Genomic DNA, 13,091 nt, shown 5'->3' with positions numbered 1-13,091 from the left:
ATCCTGCGACTGTTTGCTGTGTGTCATCCCCTCTCTCTACCCCTTTCAACACTGTCACTTCCCTCTATAGGCAGAGGTTTGCAGATTAAGGTGATAATAAGAAAGGATTACGGAAAAAATATTGTATCGCTTATCCATCATACTTTTATTTGTAACATTGCAGCCTCTCTGGGACATTCAGGCATCTTGGATGATAAAGCGTTATCTTTTGGATGGACAATGGATGATTAGCTTTCACAGTGAGACACAGTAGGAGCTGAATAACCATTATAGGGTGATGATTTGAAGGCTTTGTCAACTCAAGGACAACCTTACTCAGCATTTGAAGACAGAGCAATGGCCAGTGTTAAGACTTTAGCCTTTGCAGAAATCAAACATTGGTTCAACAGTGGCTTAACTGTTCAGATGTTGGACAAACCCTGTGTGTGTGTACTTGTCCAAAAGTCTATGTGAGATAGCAGGAGACATACAAAGAGAGAGTTAACTATAAGTAGAGTGTTTGAGTGGTGTCACTTGTAAGCCTTGTGTCTAAATTAAGGATTACCTTCAACCTTAGAAAAGTGCACACGCTCCCTGCTGCCGCGTTAGCACCAGTGAGGGGGGTGAGTTGCATTTACACGCCACACACATGACCCAGGAGAATGCATTTACATCACTTCTGCTGGCTCTTTAGAAAGGGGTTTTATCACAGATCTTATCCAAGTTTTGTATGGTGACACAAATTGAACATATTGACATCAGAGGCTTTCAGTGTAAACAGAACCTCTAAATAACATCATGTGTTGTTACATTTGGAACTCTGCAATAGGGCAAACGGGCAAAAGTTCCCTGAACTCTTGTTTTCAAATAGAATGGATCCAAGAAATCACGTGATTTTCACCTGGTCAGTTGACCCTGTTTGAAGTGAGGCAGATGAGTCCAAGAGGCATTTTTTGGCTAAAAGGTGCAACGTGTTTATTATGCAAAGCTTGAGGGTCAATAGGCTCCCAAAAGAATTGTTCTTTTTGGATAGTTAGGCTTTTTCAAATGCTTACAACTGCTGCTAAGACATTTCACAGGCTGTTACATATGTATATGAAGAAGACGCACAGTGGCAGGTCTAAATGTTGCTGTTGTCATAATAACCTTCATACAGTACGCAAATATTATACAGCTAATGTTAAGTGGGAAAAAGGGTTGTACATTTTCCTCTGAATGAGTTTTATGAATGAAGATAATGGATGTATAATCAGAACATGTAGAGGATGATTTTAAAATGGAGGCTCTGTGGTCCAAACCAAGACGGCAAACATTATTACTCCTTTTTGAACCGTGACAAAAGCAAAGATACCAAATCCACTCGTTCTGTGTAACTGTTAACCACAGGAAAACTCAAAGTCTATAATACAGCTGACAGTATTTTACGCTAAACAATGTTGTATCTATGTCTAAAGTGCTTAACCCTTGTGTTATGTTCACATTTCGCACCCTTTGGTAATGTTCGGGTCAAATTGACCCGGGACATGTTTCAGGGTTTAAAAAAAATACAGAACAAAATTCAACAAGCACAATTCCTTATATATATTGTCTTTAACTCATTCCCCAACAATATAAATGAAATATATGATTCGTTTTTGAAAATACTCTTTGCTAGATCAAATTTAACAATGGAAGTGTCCATCGTTTTTTGTGATAAAAATGTAATTTATGTTAAAAAAATATACACTATAATAAAAACTAGGTTTACATTTTGCTCATGCTTTTCTAGGACAAATGTAAATGAAACATTTTTTCATTAATGTTTATTATTTTTAATCTGTCATAATAATCAAAGCCCTGAAGGAAATAAAGCAATTTAACAGTAATTGAAACACAAGAACCACACATCCGAAAGTATTTGGCTGTGAAATATATAGAGATGATGAAACATCCATATAAATGACATACAGTAGAACAGATATAAACACAAAGCAAATAAAAACAATTAACAGTCACTATTCATAAAATACAGTATATCCGAAAAATATATTGATGAAGTTCTTCTAATGCATTCCACTCACTCTCATCCATTATTAGCTCCAAGGCTCTCTGAGCAGAATATATTTTGGCCATTTTGCTGGTAGATAATTGTAGTTCTGCACTATACACTGTAATGTGCGGTTATGTCTCTGTTTAGGCCCTCCTCCGGCGTGCAGGTGCGAGGGGGACAGTGCGAGAAAATGTAAAATGTTTATACATATCTGGAAGATCTAAAATGTTTATAATGTTCTAGGATAGTTTTGTGTACACACTACAAAGGGTAAAGATCAAGGCAAAACAGGATCAAACAGCTTTTGTGTGTGTGTGTGTGTGTGTGTGTGTGTGTGTGTGTGTGTGTGTGTGTGTGTGTGTGTGTGTGTGTGTGTGTGTGTGTGTGTGTGTGTGTGTTGTGTGTGTGTGTGTGTGTGTGTGTGTGTGTGTGTGTGTGTGTGTGTTCATTGTTGATTTTTTTATCTGTAAATTATTATTCTTTTCATTTCAAAGTCTGCATGGCTTACTCTAAATTCTTCTATTTGCCAGATTGCCAATGAACTATAACTCATTCTTCCCATAATGCATCTCCCCTCCCTCTCCCAGCACTGCTTTCTTTTGGTTCCATCCCCTGAAATAACCTCCCGCTTCCCTGCAGTGCAGATTAATCATGTACGGGACTGGCGAAACATTTCATTTGTGCATGCGTACGTTCGTTCCTTGGCTGGAAGATGAAGAGCACCCTCTTTTCAGACGCAGTGAAGTCACCTTCAGCACGGCGCTCAGTGGAGCTGACAAGTTGGCAGGGAAACACGCCTGCTAATGGCGCTTTCTCTGCGTGAGCCACCTCTGAGCCAGCTGGACTCAGAACAAGGTCACCAGCTCGGCTTTTGGTCTGAATCACAGAAATGTAAGAAGGTATCAGTTAAAATATTGAATCTGTCTCAGGCTGTTTGTTTGTCGCAACAACAGTAAATGATTCACATGGATTGAGAGAGCAAAAGCACAGCATTTGTACATGTCGATGCTTGGTTGAGAAATAATTGAGTGGACCTGCTGTAAGCAGTTTAAAAACAATCATTTGGAATGGAGATCTGCAAATCTGTCTTCACAAATGGATCGCAGCATCCCCTTATCTATATATATATATATATTGTGTAAAATAATAATATATTAGCTTTAACATAAGTGTTGACAAGATTAAAAGATTCACAGAATATAAAAAAGACACTAAAATAAATACATAGAATTGATCAACTTCAATGCAGATTTTTTATATTATTTCCTCATGTGCTTAGCTAATAATACATTTCAACTTCAATCAAATCCGGAAAATGTGGACTCAATGAATGAACTGGTATAATAAACACATAGATTTGACAGACTTGTTAGATTTGTTTATTTGGTAACAAACTCTACCTCAATGACATTCAAAAGAAGCATTATCTCCACAGTATTGCATAACAAGATATTTGCATAAAACTTACATGATTTGTGATAGAAGTCTATTTCGATTAAAAGCATACACATGACCAAGAAAGTGACTGTATTAAGAAAATAGACAATACACCTTAAGACATTCACTCAACTTAAAATGAAGAAAATTACCGCTTTAAAAGAAAAACACTGTTTTGATGTATTATAACACATTATTAGAAAAATCATGTTTAAAAGGCACATTGATAGAACAACAATGGGACAGTGGTACATGCACACAGTCCGGCGAGATAAAGAAGCATCAACTATATCAAAGTTAAGAGGCAAACACATTAGAATACCTGATATAACACCAGTATACAATATACATTTATTGCTTTCTTTATTGCTGTAGTAAAAGTGAACTATGTGCATTTATTCTCAGACATTGTTGGAGAGTACTTAAGCAGCATAAGGACAGTATAATAAAGTCTCCATTCACATTAATCAAACACTTGCATTAAGTAGAGCTTTTTAAAGAGGTGCAATTTGCATAATCACAGATACTGCCACGGAAGAAAGGAAGACGTCTCATGTAATGCTTCTGTATTTTGAAGGCAATCTTCAAAGTTCCCTCAAAGATCCATTTAATCACTGTCTAGTTTAGAGGAATCCTCTAAGACAAATCCCATTAGATAACTAAAGTATGCCATTGTGTGGATAACCCTAACCCTAACCCTTCAGGTCAAAACACGTGTGGCCAAATACTGTTCAAATTCAAATCAAGTTGTAAAACCATAACGATGGATATACATTACCATACGATATAAACTCTCTGGATCCGTATCCACCACCAATACTGAACATGCCCTTGTCAATCTTTTTCGAACCTCGCCTTTTAGAAGAGTCCCCAACGTTGGTGCACCAGCAGATCGTCTCCGTAACCCGTGTCAAGATGGTGGTTGCCGCCTTCCTCCCAGCGACACACCTCTCCCTTGTCCACCACCACAAACTTCCACTCCACGTGACTCTCCGCGGGCAGGCTGACCACCGTGGCCCAGTGCCCGTTCTTGGCTCTCTCAAGCGGGATGAATTCCTTCCAGTTCCCAAGCTCCTGCTGGTTCCCCGTGACAGCCACCGTCTGGTTTGGCAATTGGGTGATATAATGGACGCGGAAGGTCACGTTAACGTTCTGGGGCATGGGCTGGACCGCCACAACCTTCTTGTTATTTTCCGTGTTATCGTCGACGAGAGAGAGAGTGCTGGTTTGTTGGACATCAGTAGAAGGTGGGATTTCTATTGGATCCACACAAGTGGTGTCCGTTGAAGCCGAGCTGTTTTGGCTCTCTTCAGTGGGAAGCTCGTTGGTTTTTGTAAGGTCTTGAGGAATAGATAAAGCAGAAAGATTCATCCAGGGAAGGGTTTGGTAGTTTCCATCCATGATCCATTCATTATGGTCCATAGTTGCCTCCATGATACTGATTTCAGTCTTTTCGTAGTCCTCTTCTTTCTCTGCTTTTGTTTCCTCTTTCTTTTCAACACTTACTCCTGCCTTCTGTTCTTTAACCTCTACAACCTCTACAACCTCTACAACTTTCACATCTGACTGTTTGTCCAACTCCTCGACAAAGCTAGTAACACTATTTGCAATCTCCGCCGCAAACTGATCTATCGCTCTTCTGTGGTAACTCTCCTCGATCTCATGGCCAAACATGTCCTTGTTTGCTGCTAATGATTCATAATCAGTCCAACTTGTTTGCTCGCTGTGGGGTTGCTGGGAGTGATGGGATGGGAAAGGTTGGAACACCATACCTGCCGTATCGTCTTCAATGCTGGATATGGCTGCATCATTAGCAAAGAGGATCTTTTGAGCCTCCATCTGTCCGTCAGACTTTAGATAACAATCCATCATCGGAAGCACTGTATGTTCAAAGATCACGTCAAAGTCGTTCCCAGCATCAGGGCTGACAGCCATGCTTGAAATCCCACTCTCTACACCAGCACTACCAACCAATGATGGGTCATTATCCCTCATTTCGAATTGCTCGAAAGATGGCAAGCGAATTTGACATTTCGGAGGCTTATTGTCCTCGGTCATGACGGAAGCAGCACCAGTGGTATCTTCAGGAATTATTTGTTGGTCACTTTGTTGGTCTTGGGAGGAAGATAACATGTCAGGATGGGATGGTTCCATAGGCATTATTAGTGAAGTGGTTGTAGAATGGTCACAGGCAGGGGCATCGATGTCGGATTGAACCGTTATTTTGTCCAAAGTTACATTATTCTCCATGTGGTCACTTTGTTGGTCATGGGAGGAAGACAACATTACAGGACAAGAGATAGCTTCTGACATTAGTAGTGCGGTGCAGCTAGCATTTTTGCAAGCATCAGGGTCATCGACTCTTGTCTCGTCGACATTTTCATTTGTTTCTACATGGTCACTTTGTTGTTCTTGGCAAATGGGGCGCAGTTGAGGACACAATATTTCTTCAACAATTACAGAATCAGTGCCATTTTCAATTGTGTCCGTATCAGCAGCCTTTTGAATATCTTCTGGGGTAGCAATGTTTTCACCATCACTGGCAACTACATCAGGCTCATCAGAAACACTTGCCTCGTCCCAAGCTTCATTCCTTATCATTTGGACATTTTCTATGTCTTCATAGCGAGATTGAACATGAGGTTCATACACTTGGTCATCGCGTTCTTCAGCCAACGCCACAGCTGTACCATTCTGGATGTTTTCATGCTGATTTCCTGTCTCTTGTGACGATATGTGAGGGCAAATAATGGTAATATCAGTGTCTTCATCAAGAGATGAAGCTGTTTTATATTCTCTCTGTGGACAATCTGATGACAAGTCGATGAAATCTTCAATGCCTGAGATTTGAGCGTTTGGTTGATCAGTTGTCATACCTGACAGACTGTCATCATGACCTTCATCCTTTAAACACTCCTCCTCTGCCTCCTCACATCCATTTCCCTCATCCGGAGAGAAGTAATTATCAGCGGAATAACTATTGCAATCAATACTTTCTGGGTCCTCTTCTTCAAACTCTTCATTGTCATAACAAACACAAGGAACAGGTACATCTTCTATATGAATGACAGGCTCTTCAGAGTCCTCCATGTCGTTTGTTGTTTTATTATCTTTGTCTTCATCACTGTTTTCACTCATATGACGGGTTTGTTCGAAGCAAACTGGATTAATGAAAGCACACAGAAAGTTGTCCCCCTCTTCTCTGGTTTGCTTGTCAGAAACATCCTCATCTGTGCTCAGATCCTCATCCTCCTGGCCTTCTGATTTCAACACCTAGACACATGAAGAGAAAGTTAATATCTTCAGGTCTAACTTTGCCTGTCAGTAGATAAAAATACATACAAGACAGAGAAACTGCCTGTGGCTGATCTCCTACTCTGTGCAAGTCGGTTACTAAACAGAGAATGAAGTATAAGGAAAATTGATCTGTAGATGAGAGAGAAATATTCCAACTGGGTTAGTGTTCTAAATCCTAAAACAAAGGAGATCTGACAAATGGGGAAATATACTTATTTGCTTTCTTGCCAAGCGTTGGATTACAAAATAGATACTAGTTTAAAACTTGTTAGCTAAGCTCATCAAAACACACCATGTGGAATTGGGGGTCGAAACTAAATGTCTCTGTCCAAAGGTAACCAAAATATCAGCTACCAGAACCTCAATAATTGTTTCAAAGGGATAGTTTGGATGTGTTGATTTGGGGTTGCCTGAGGTCATTCAGCCCACTATGAGTTGGGAGAAGCAGATAGAGGTTACGCCACTGAAGCCAAACCTACAGTGCTGTGGACAGAGGCGTCAGCTCGACGTATTCTAACTATATGAATGATATTTTCAGAATTGTTTTCCCACATTAACTTGCTGTTTGACAGATATACAGACAATGTTTCTGAAAGGGAACTAAATTCAAACTGAATCTAAGAATTATAAATATAACATACACTTATTCTGATATTGTTCTTTTTTTATTGGTCTTTCTTTCCGGTGGCTAAAATATGGGGTTGTGTTATACACTGATGGAGAAGTACCACATACAACCCCACTTTAAAACGTCCAAACTATCCCTTTAGATTGAAATGTGTCTGAAGCTTGCATATAACCTCACTCTGAGACAAATGGCTGCTTACCTTCTCTTCCTCCTCATTGTTCTCATCCTTAATAGTCTCAGTCTTGTTCAGGCAGCTCTCATTATAATGGAGTTCTTCCAACACATCCTGGCAGTCAACAGCATCCTCCAGCACCAATTCAGCCTCCGTGTAAGTACCACTTTGCTGGCTCTTAGAAGCCTCTTCTGCATACGCCTCTGATACTTGGTAAGAGTCCCACACAACTGCCACTTCCTCCGCGTCATCTGAAGTGGTGTGCTTGTTGTCTGGTACTTGGGTCTCACTCTTGAGATGAGGGTAAGGTGAAGATGTGTTTTCAGCAGCAGCAGAACGACGGTGCCTGACTTTGAGGTCACTCTGAATCAGACCAACATCTGATAAAACGTCATCACTCGCGTCTAAATGGGATATAAGAGGAAAGATTTTGAATTTATTTCTGGGTTCTACCTTTTAACATTTTTGTCTGACTTTATCAAAACAATGAATAGACTACTTGAAAGTGGTAAGTGCAAGATAAATGTATTCAGTTGTAACATTTGATAAGTATCTCTACTGGTTTACAAAAAGGTTTCTTGTTTTTCTCCACCTTTGTACCCTTTTATGAAAGGACAATACAGCAAATGATCTAATCACAGGGTAAGTAATCAATGCAATCAGCAACAACAACTTATTTGACCTGCCCCAAATCTCCTTTGTGTACCCCTATTACTCAATTGTATATTTGGCAATCTGAATTGATCAAGTAATGATCAAAGGTAATTTGATCAAATAACATTTGTACTATAGGGTTAGGGTTAGTTTAATACATAACAATGCATTACATATTCTAAGTTTATGAAATGTTTTGTTTTAAAAAATGTATTTGATAAGCATAGTTGCTCCAACAGACAGATAGCTTACTACAGTATGTAGTAATAATAGAAAGTACATTATTTCCCTTGTGGATTTTAGTATAGTAGAAGAATAAATAACCAGTAACCAGTTAATTCCACTGTCATAATGTAATAAAAGGTAAAAGTAGTAACTGCAACCTTAGTAGAACTTGAATTGAGTAGAAAGAAGTGTGGAAATACCTTACAAAGTAGTCAATGTTTTCATCACTGCCAACATGTAGCCTACTAACATTATTTGTTTTAGCTAAATATATCCGTTTATAAACCTATGAAGCTTTTACAGGGTTAATAATAGAGTTGTATAGTTATGTTTGACCTACAGTATCATTCCTGTAACCTAACTCACAATATATTAATAGTAACATGTGATGTACCCTTTCAAATGCATGGTGCCATTATGATATTTCAATATTCAAGATTCAAAGGCATTATTGTCCTATGCACAATATACTGACCTAGTGTTGACAATGCAAAGGCTATTTTATATTATTTTACCTTAGTGAAAGCAAAGGTCTTGAACACTCTCCTCATTATATACGTTATTATTCCGTTATGTGTGGATGTGTACCTGTTGACTGCACACAGCTGCGGGCTTCCTCCGGGCTCTGCTCCTGGACCCCCGCTGCGTCTCTCTCCTCTCCGGGGCTTTTGCCATCACCGTCTGCGGCCGGGGCCTTCCTCCTCTTCCCCCTCACGGTCCGGTAGATGACGAACCCCGCCAGCACCGACACGATCGCGATCACAGCCAGAGCCACGGCGGGACCGTGCCGCCCGATCATGCAGAAGAGAGACGCCAGGTCCATGCGTCTCTCCACGCCTACGGTGTTGCCGTTTTTCAGCGGCATTATGGCGGTCTGTGGTGGGAGTAATCTGCCCGAAGTGTGTGTCTGTATGTGCGTATGCAGGCCTGACTGATCGGCTGCGGGCTGTCGCTCTATCCTGCACGTAGTTTCAGTGTAGTGACCTCTTGTTGCTGCAGAGCTGCACACGGTGCAGGTGCGAGCTGCCCATTGGCTGGCTGGATCACGGGGACTCGGCATTCATTCATAAAAAGGGAAAGGAGCTGTTTATGCAGCCTGTTCCACACATCCAACTGAGAGGAGCAAACCGTGATCCACTGAGAGACAGTCTGATGACATCCTGTCTCAAAATAATGAATAGGATTTGGCCCTTCAAAGGGAAGGTTATTTGTACACCTCCGTTAAGGGTGTGTGTGCACAGTTTCTTAATCAAAATATATTTTTAAAGCCGAAGAAAAAAATATATGTTTTTACTTTTTATCTATTGACCTTGTTTGATCATTGCCTGAATCTACTTTGCTCAAAAAACAAACCATATCTCTTTATAGGCAGTATACGTGAACCACAAATAAATAATAAATACAAATAATATTGATGATGATAACCATAATTATAAATGAGGGTGTTTATAGCATAAATACATTATAATAAATACAAAACGAATATTTAGAAAATAAATCAAATTAATATACATAATCATAAAACATTTGAAAATTACAGTATTTTTTGTCAAAAAACCGAAACAAAGTAGGCTACTGTAATATAAAGAACATAGATATAGAATAGAGAAAATAAAATACAAAACATATTGTAACAAATATATAACTGTGATATGTACATTTTAAACTTTATTTAGAATAAGAGGGTTGTGCAGGTTTGTGCAATATGTAATGTTGTTCATGAGTACCGCCTTAGGAGTAAAATGGTTTGCTTTTTGATAAACGATGTGGCTCTACTGTACATATTCTAGTGTCAGTGATTTTCTTAGATCGATTAACAAATAATTCATAATGACAATATATAGATATATTCAAAATAAAATACAAATAAATACTTTTCTTTAGCATCAAAATCCAAGTAGAGATGTATCATAAAAATAGCTTCATGAACACACAGGAAAGATCCAGAAATCAGCGGAGTCACAGCTCCTCCCAGTGGAGAGATGGAGTAATAGCAAGAAAGTTCCTGAACACTCTGAAGCTCCTCCTGCTGGATATAAAAACTGGGACAGTCCCACTGCAGCGACAGAAATAAATACAGAGGAGAAGACACATTACAAGACTCAACACACTAAATTACATTCTTGTGACAGGCCTGAGAAGGATTTGGTGAGTGTCTTTTGCAAGGTGCTCTGATATAAGAAGTCTATATTAAAAGAAGAATGTGCACAGATCACATACATACAAATATGTACACTGAAACGTTTTTAACATTTTTTTGGGACATTGCAAACTCTGTGAAGGTTTTCCTCAGACAATTGCACAGGGATGTGAGGCTTAATACAAGTCAAATGAGAAACAATATCAGCTGATCAAAGTATATGAGTTACATTAAACCTTTGTAATGAGTTGTGATTTATTCTGTGTTTCTGTTTAACTGACATGTGATTGACAGTCCTCCTGATTGGCAGCAGATGCAGATCGTTAACTGAGATTGCTCTCAGCTGTGTTAGAGCAGCTTTTAAACTGTCATATTCCATATTCTGCACACTTACATTAGGGTGGTCCTTAAAATTGAAAGTCGGAAAGTCTAAGCTCCAACCCCCAGAATTCATTCTATTAGTCAAGAAAACTCTCCTGGTGAATTTCCTCAATCTGACAACATTTACCCCTCCCTCATCAACCTTGAAGTTTAGCCTCAGTTGCAGCACCGTGGCTGCTGCTGTGGCAGCCCAGGTCGATGAGGGAGGGGTAAATGTTGTCAGATTGAGGAAAACATTTGAGGCAAGAAATGGACAACGGAGTAACATCTTGATTATAATGATGATATATAATCTCCACTTCCTAACTTCTGCCTTAAAACACATTCACCTGTACACAGCTGCCTTGTGGGGAGAATATAAATTCACTATCATGAGGTGTGTTTTCACTGCATGGTACTGAATTTGACTCACCCACTTGCACACTGACTCATACAATTAGTTTATCTGCGAACATTTTTGAAATGTGAATCTTTGGTTTGATTCCATAACATGGCAAAAGGTATATCACAGTCCGCTGGCAATATTCCATTCCAACTTGCTTTTAGCAACACTCAGGGCCGGCCCTAGACTTTTGGGGGCCCTAAGCGAGCTTTGGCTTGGGGGCCCCCCTCACTCTAGTGCGTTCTCACTACACACAACACGGAACCAACTTTTGTCTTATGATGTTAGCATAAGCTCACATATTGTATAAATAAGCATGTAAACACCGTGGACCTAACCTCCTCTAGGGGGGTCCGGGGGCATGCTTCCCCGGGAAGATTTTTTTTTTAATATTGAAGTTAAAAGCATCAATCTGGTGCACTTTGAGAGCAAAATTAAGAGATCTATGGATACACCTCTCAACACCCATATGAAACAGAACTGTAAACAGATTTTTCTTTCTGGATATTTTACTAATCACTGCCCTTTTAAACTGTATTCTTGTTTTGTCATATAGTATTTCATGACTGTTTTACATTTATTCTCTCTGGCTGTCCATCTCATAATGTTCACATATAAACTAGCTGTCAATAGGAATATCATTCAGAAGAATTATAATTTCATGCAAAAATCTGTCACAAAAAGAGGTTGCACATTTAAATGCAGGTGTTGTTATGGCAACGTCAGTGGCCAAACAGCCACATTTACTGCTGCAAATACATTCAAACATGCTGTCGACACGTAAAGCAGTGGCAACTATGCCACCATTTCAGCTGACTTTTTCTCAGAAATACTGTCACATAACATCCATATATTTCAGTGCTAGGTTGATGCTTAGCTAAGCTAACTATGAAACACTTTAACTGACAGGACTTAGGATCAACTGTGTACTGTAAGGTAGCTTCTAGCTTCATGTCGAACAGTAAGTCAACATTTCCCAGAGAGCTTTCTTTGAAATCACCAGGTAACGCTAAAAAACATAACATTTAGATTGTATGACAAAGTGTTTATTTAATATATCTGGCTAGTTATAGCTACTTGCTAACGGTTTAGCTTACCCCCACGATTCAAAGTAACTTCAACGTAGCTGTAATTTATGCTTTGCTTACATGTTCGCATAACTTGGAAGTTTACTGACTTTTACATACCTTGTTTACCTGGCTCAAGTACTGGCTCTGGGGTTGTTGTGTGAGCCAAAGAAAAATCTTCTTATGTCCATCTTCAAAAACTCTGAGTCCGACTGACAGTTTATTTTAAACATTGTCACAGCTCACAGGATAGGTACCTGTCATCCAATAAGACAGATGTTTATTTCCATTCAACTCTCTGGTTGTTCTGGTGTCTTGCCTCTGTTGCATTCACTAAACACGGGAAAGTACAATCCTGCCGTCCTCTCTAGTGTCATGATGAGGTTCAGGTAAAGCACGGTTAATGTATTATATTATTGACTCAATAATATAATGACTTTGAGAGTAGGCAATCTAGGCATATTAACAAAATTAATTAAACATATACTTATCACGGCGATGGTAGGGGGGCTAGGGGGCCCTTAGTGGCTGTGGGGCCCTAAGCGGCCGCTTATGTTGCTTAATGGGTCGGGCCGGCTCTGGCAACACTGTATATGCAATGAAATGACTGAGCAGAAATGATTTTCACATGGTCGACAAGTAACAACTGTATTTGAAACACTGTTAGACTAATTTCCGCCACAAGATGTCAGGAGTTCTC

The 13,091-nt window shown here is 39.5% G+C and overlaps 1 protein-coding gene across 1 annotated transcript; it reads right to left on the bottom strand.

Annotated features, from left to right (window-relative positions):
* Positions 1-3,371: 3,371 nt before the first annotated feature.
* On the bottom strand, positions 3,372-9,355 carry stbd1 (starch binding domain 1). The gene is made up of 3 exons (XM_034125651.1): positions 9,010-9,355; positions 7,570-7,946; positions 3,372-6,718 (listed from the first exon to the last, which is right to left on the bottom strand). Exons 1-3 carry the CDS (start codon positions 9,284-9,286, stop codon positions 4,304-4,306), a joined length of 3,069 nt encoding a protein of 1,022 aa, XP_033981542.1. The 5' UTR covers positions 9,287-9,355; the 3' UTR covers positions 3,372-4,303.
* Positions 9,356-13,091: the final 3,736 nt, after the last annotated feature.

Source organism: Trematomus bernacchii, unplaced genomic scaffold (assembly GCF_902827165.1).
Source record: "Trematomus bernacchii unplaced genomic scaffold, fTreBer1.1, whole genome shotgun sequence".
Lineage (NCBI taxonomy): Eukaryota > Metazoa > Chordata > Actinopteri > Perciformes > Nototheniidae > Trematomus > Trematomus bernacchii.
The sequence above is the reverse complement of the archived record's forward strand: the minus strand, read 5'-3'. Positions and strand labels throughout refer to the sequence as shown.

Bases quoted from the DNA above. Each gene is read 5' to 3' on its own strand.
- stbd1 (XM_034125651.1), bottom strand. From the start codon at position 9,286: ATGCCGCTGAAAAACGGCAACACCGTAGGCGTGGAGAGACGCATGGAC. The intron at 7,947-9,009 runs GTACACATCCAC...TATCCCATTTAG, and splicing joins CAGCTGTGTGCAGTCAACAG to ACGCGAGTGATGACGTTTTA. The intron at 6,719-7,569 runs GTAAGCAGCCAT...TCATGTGTCTAG, and splicing joins ACAATGAGGAGGAAGAGAAG to GTGTTGAAATCAGAAGGCCA.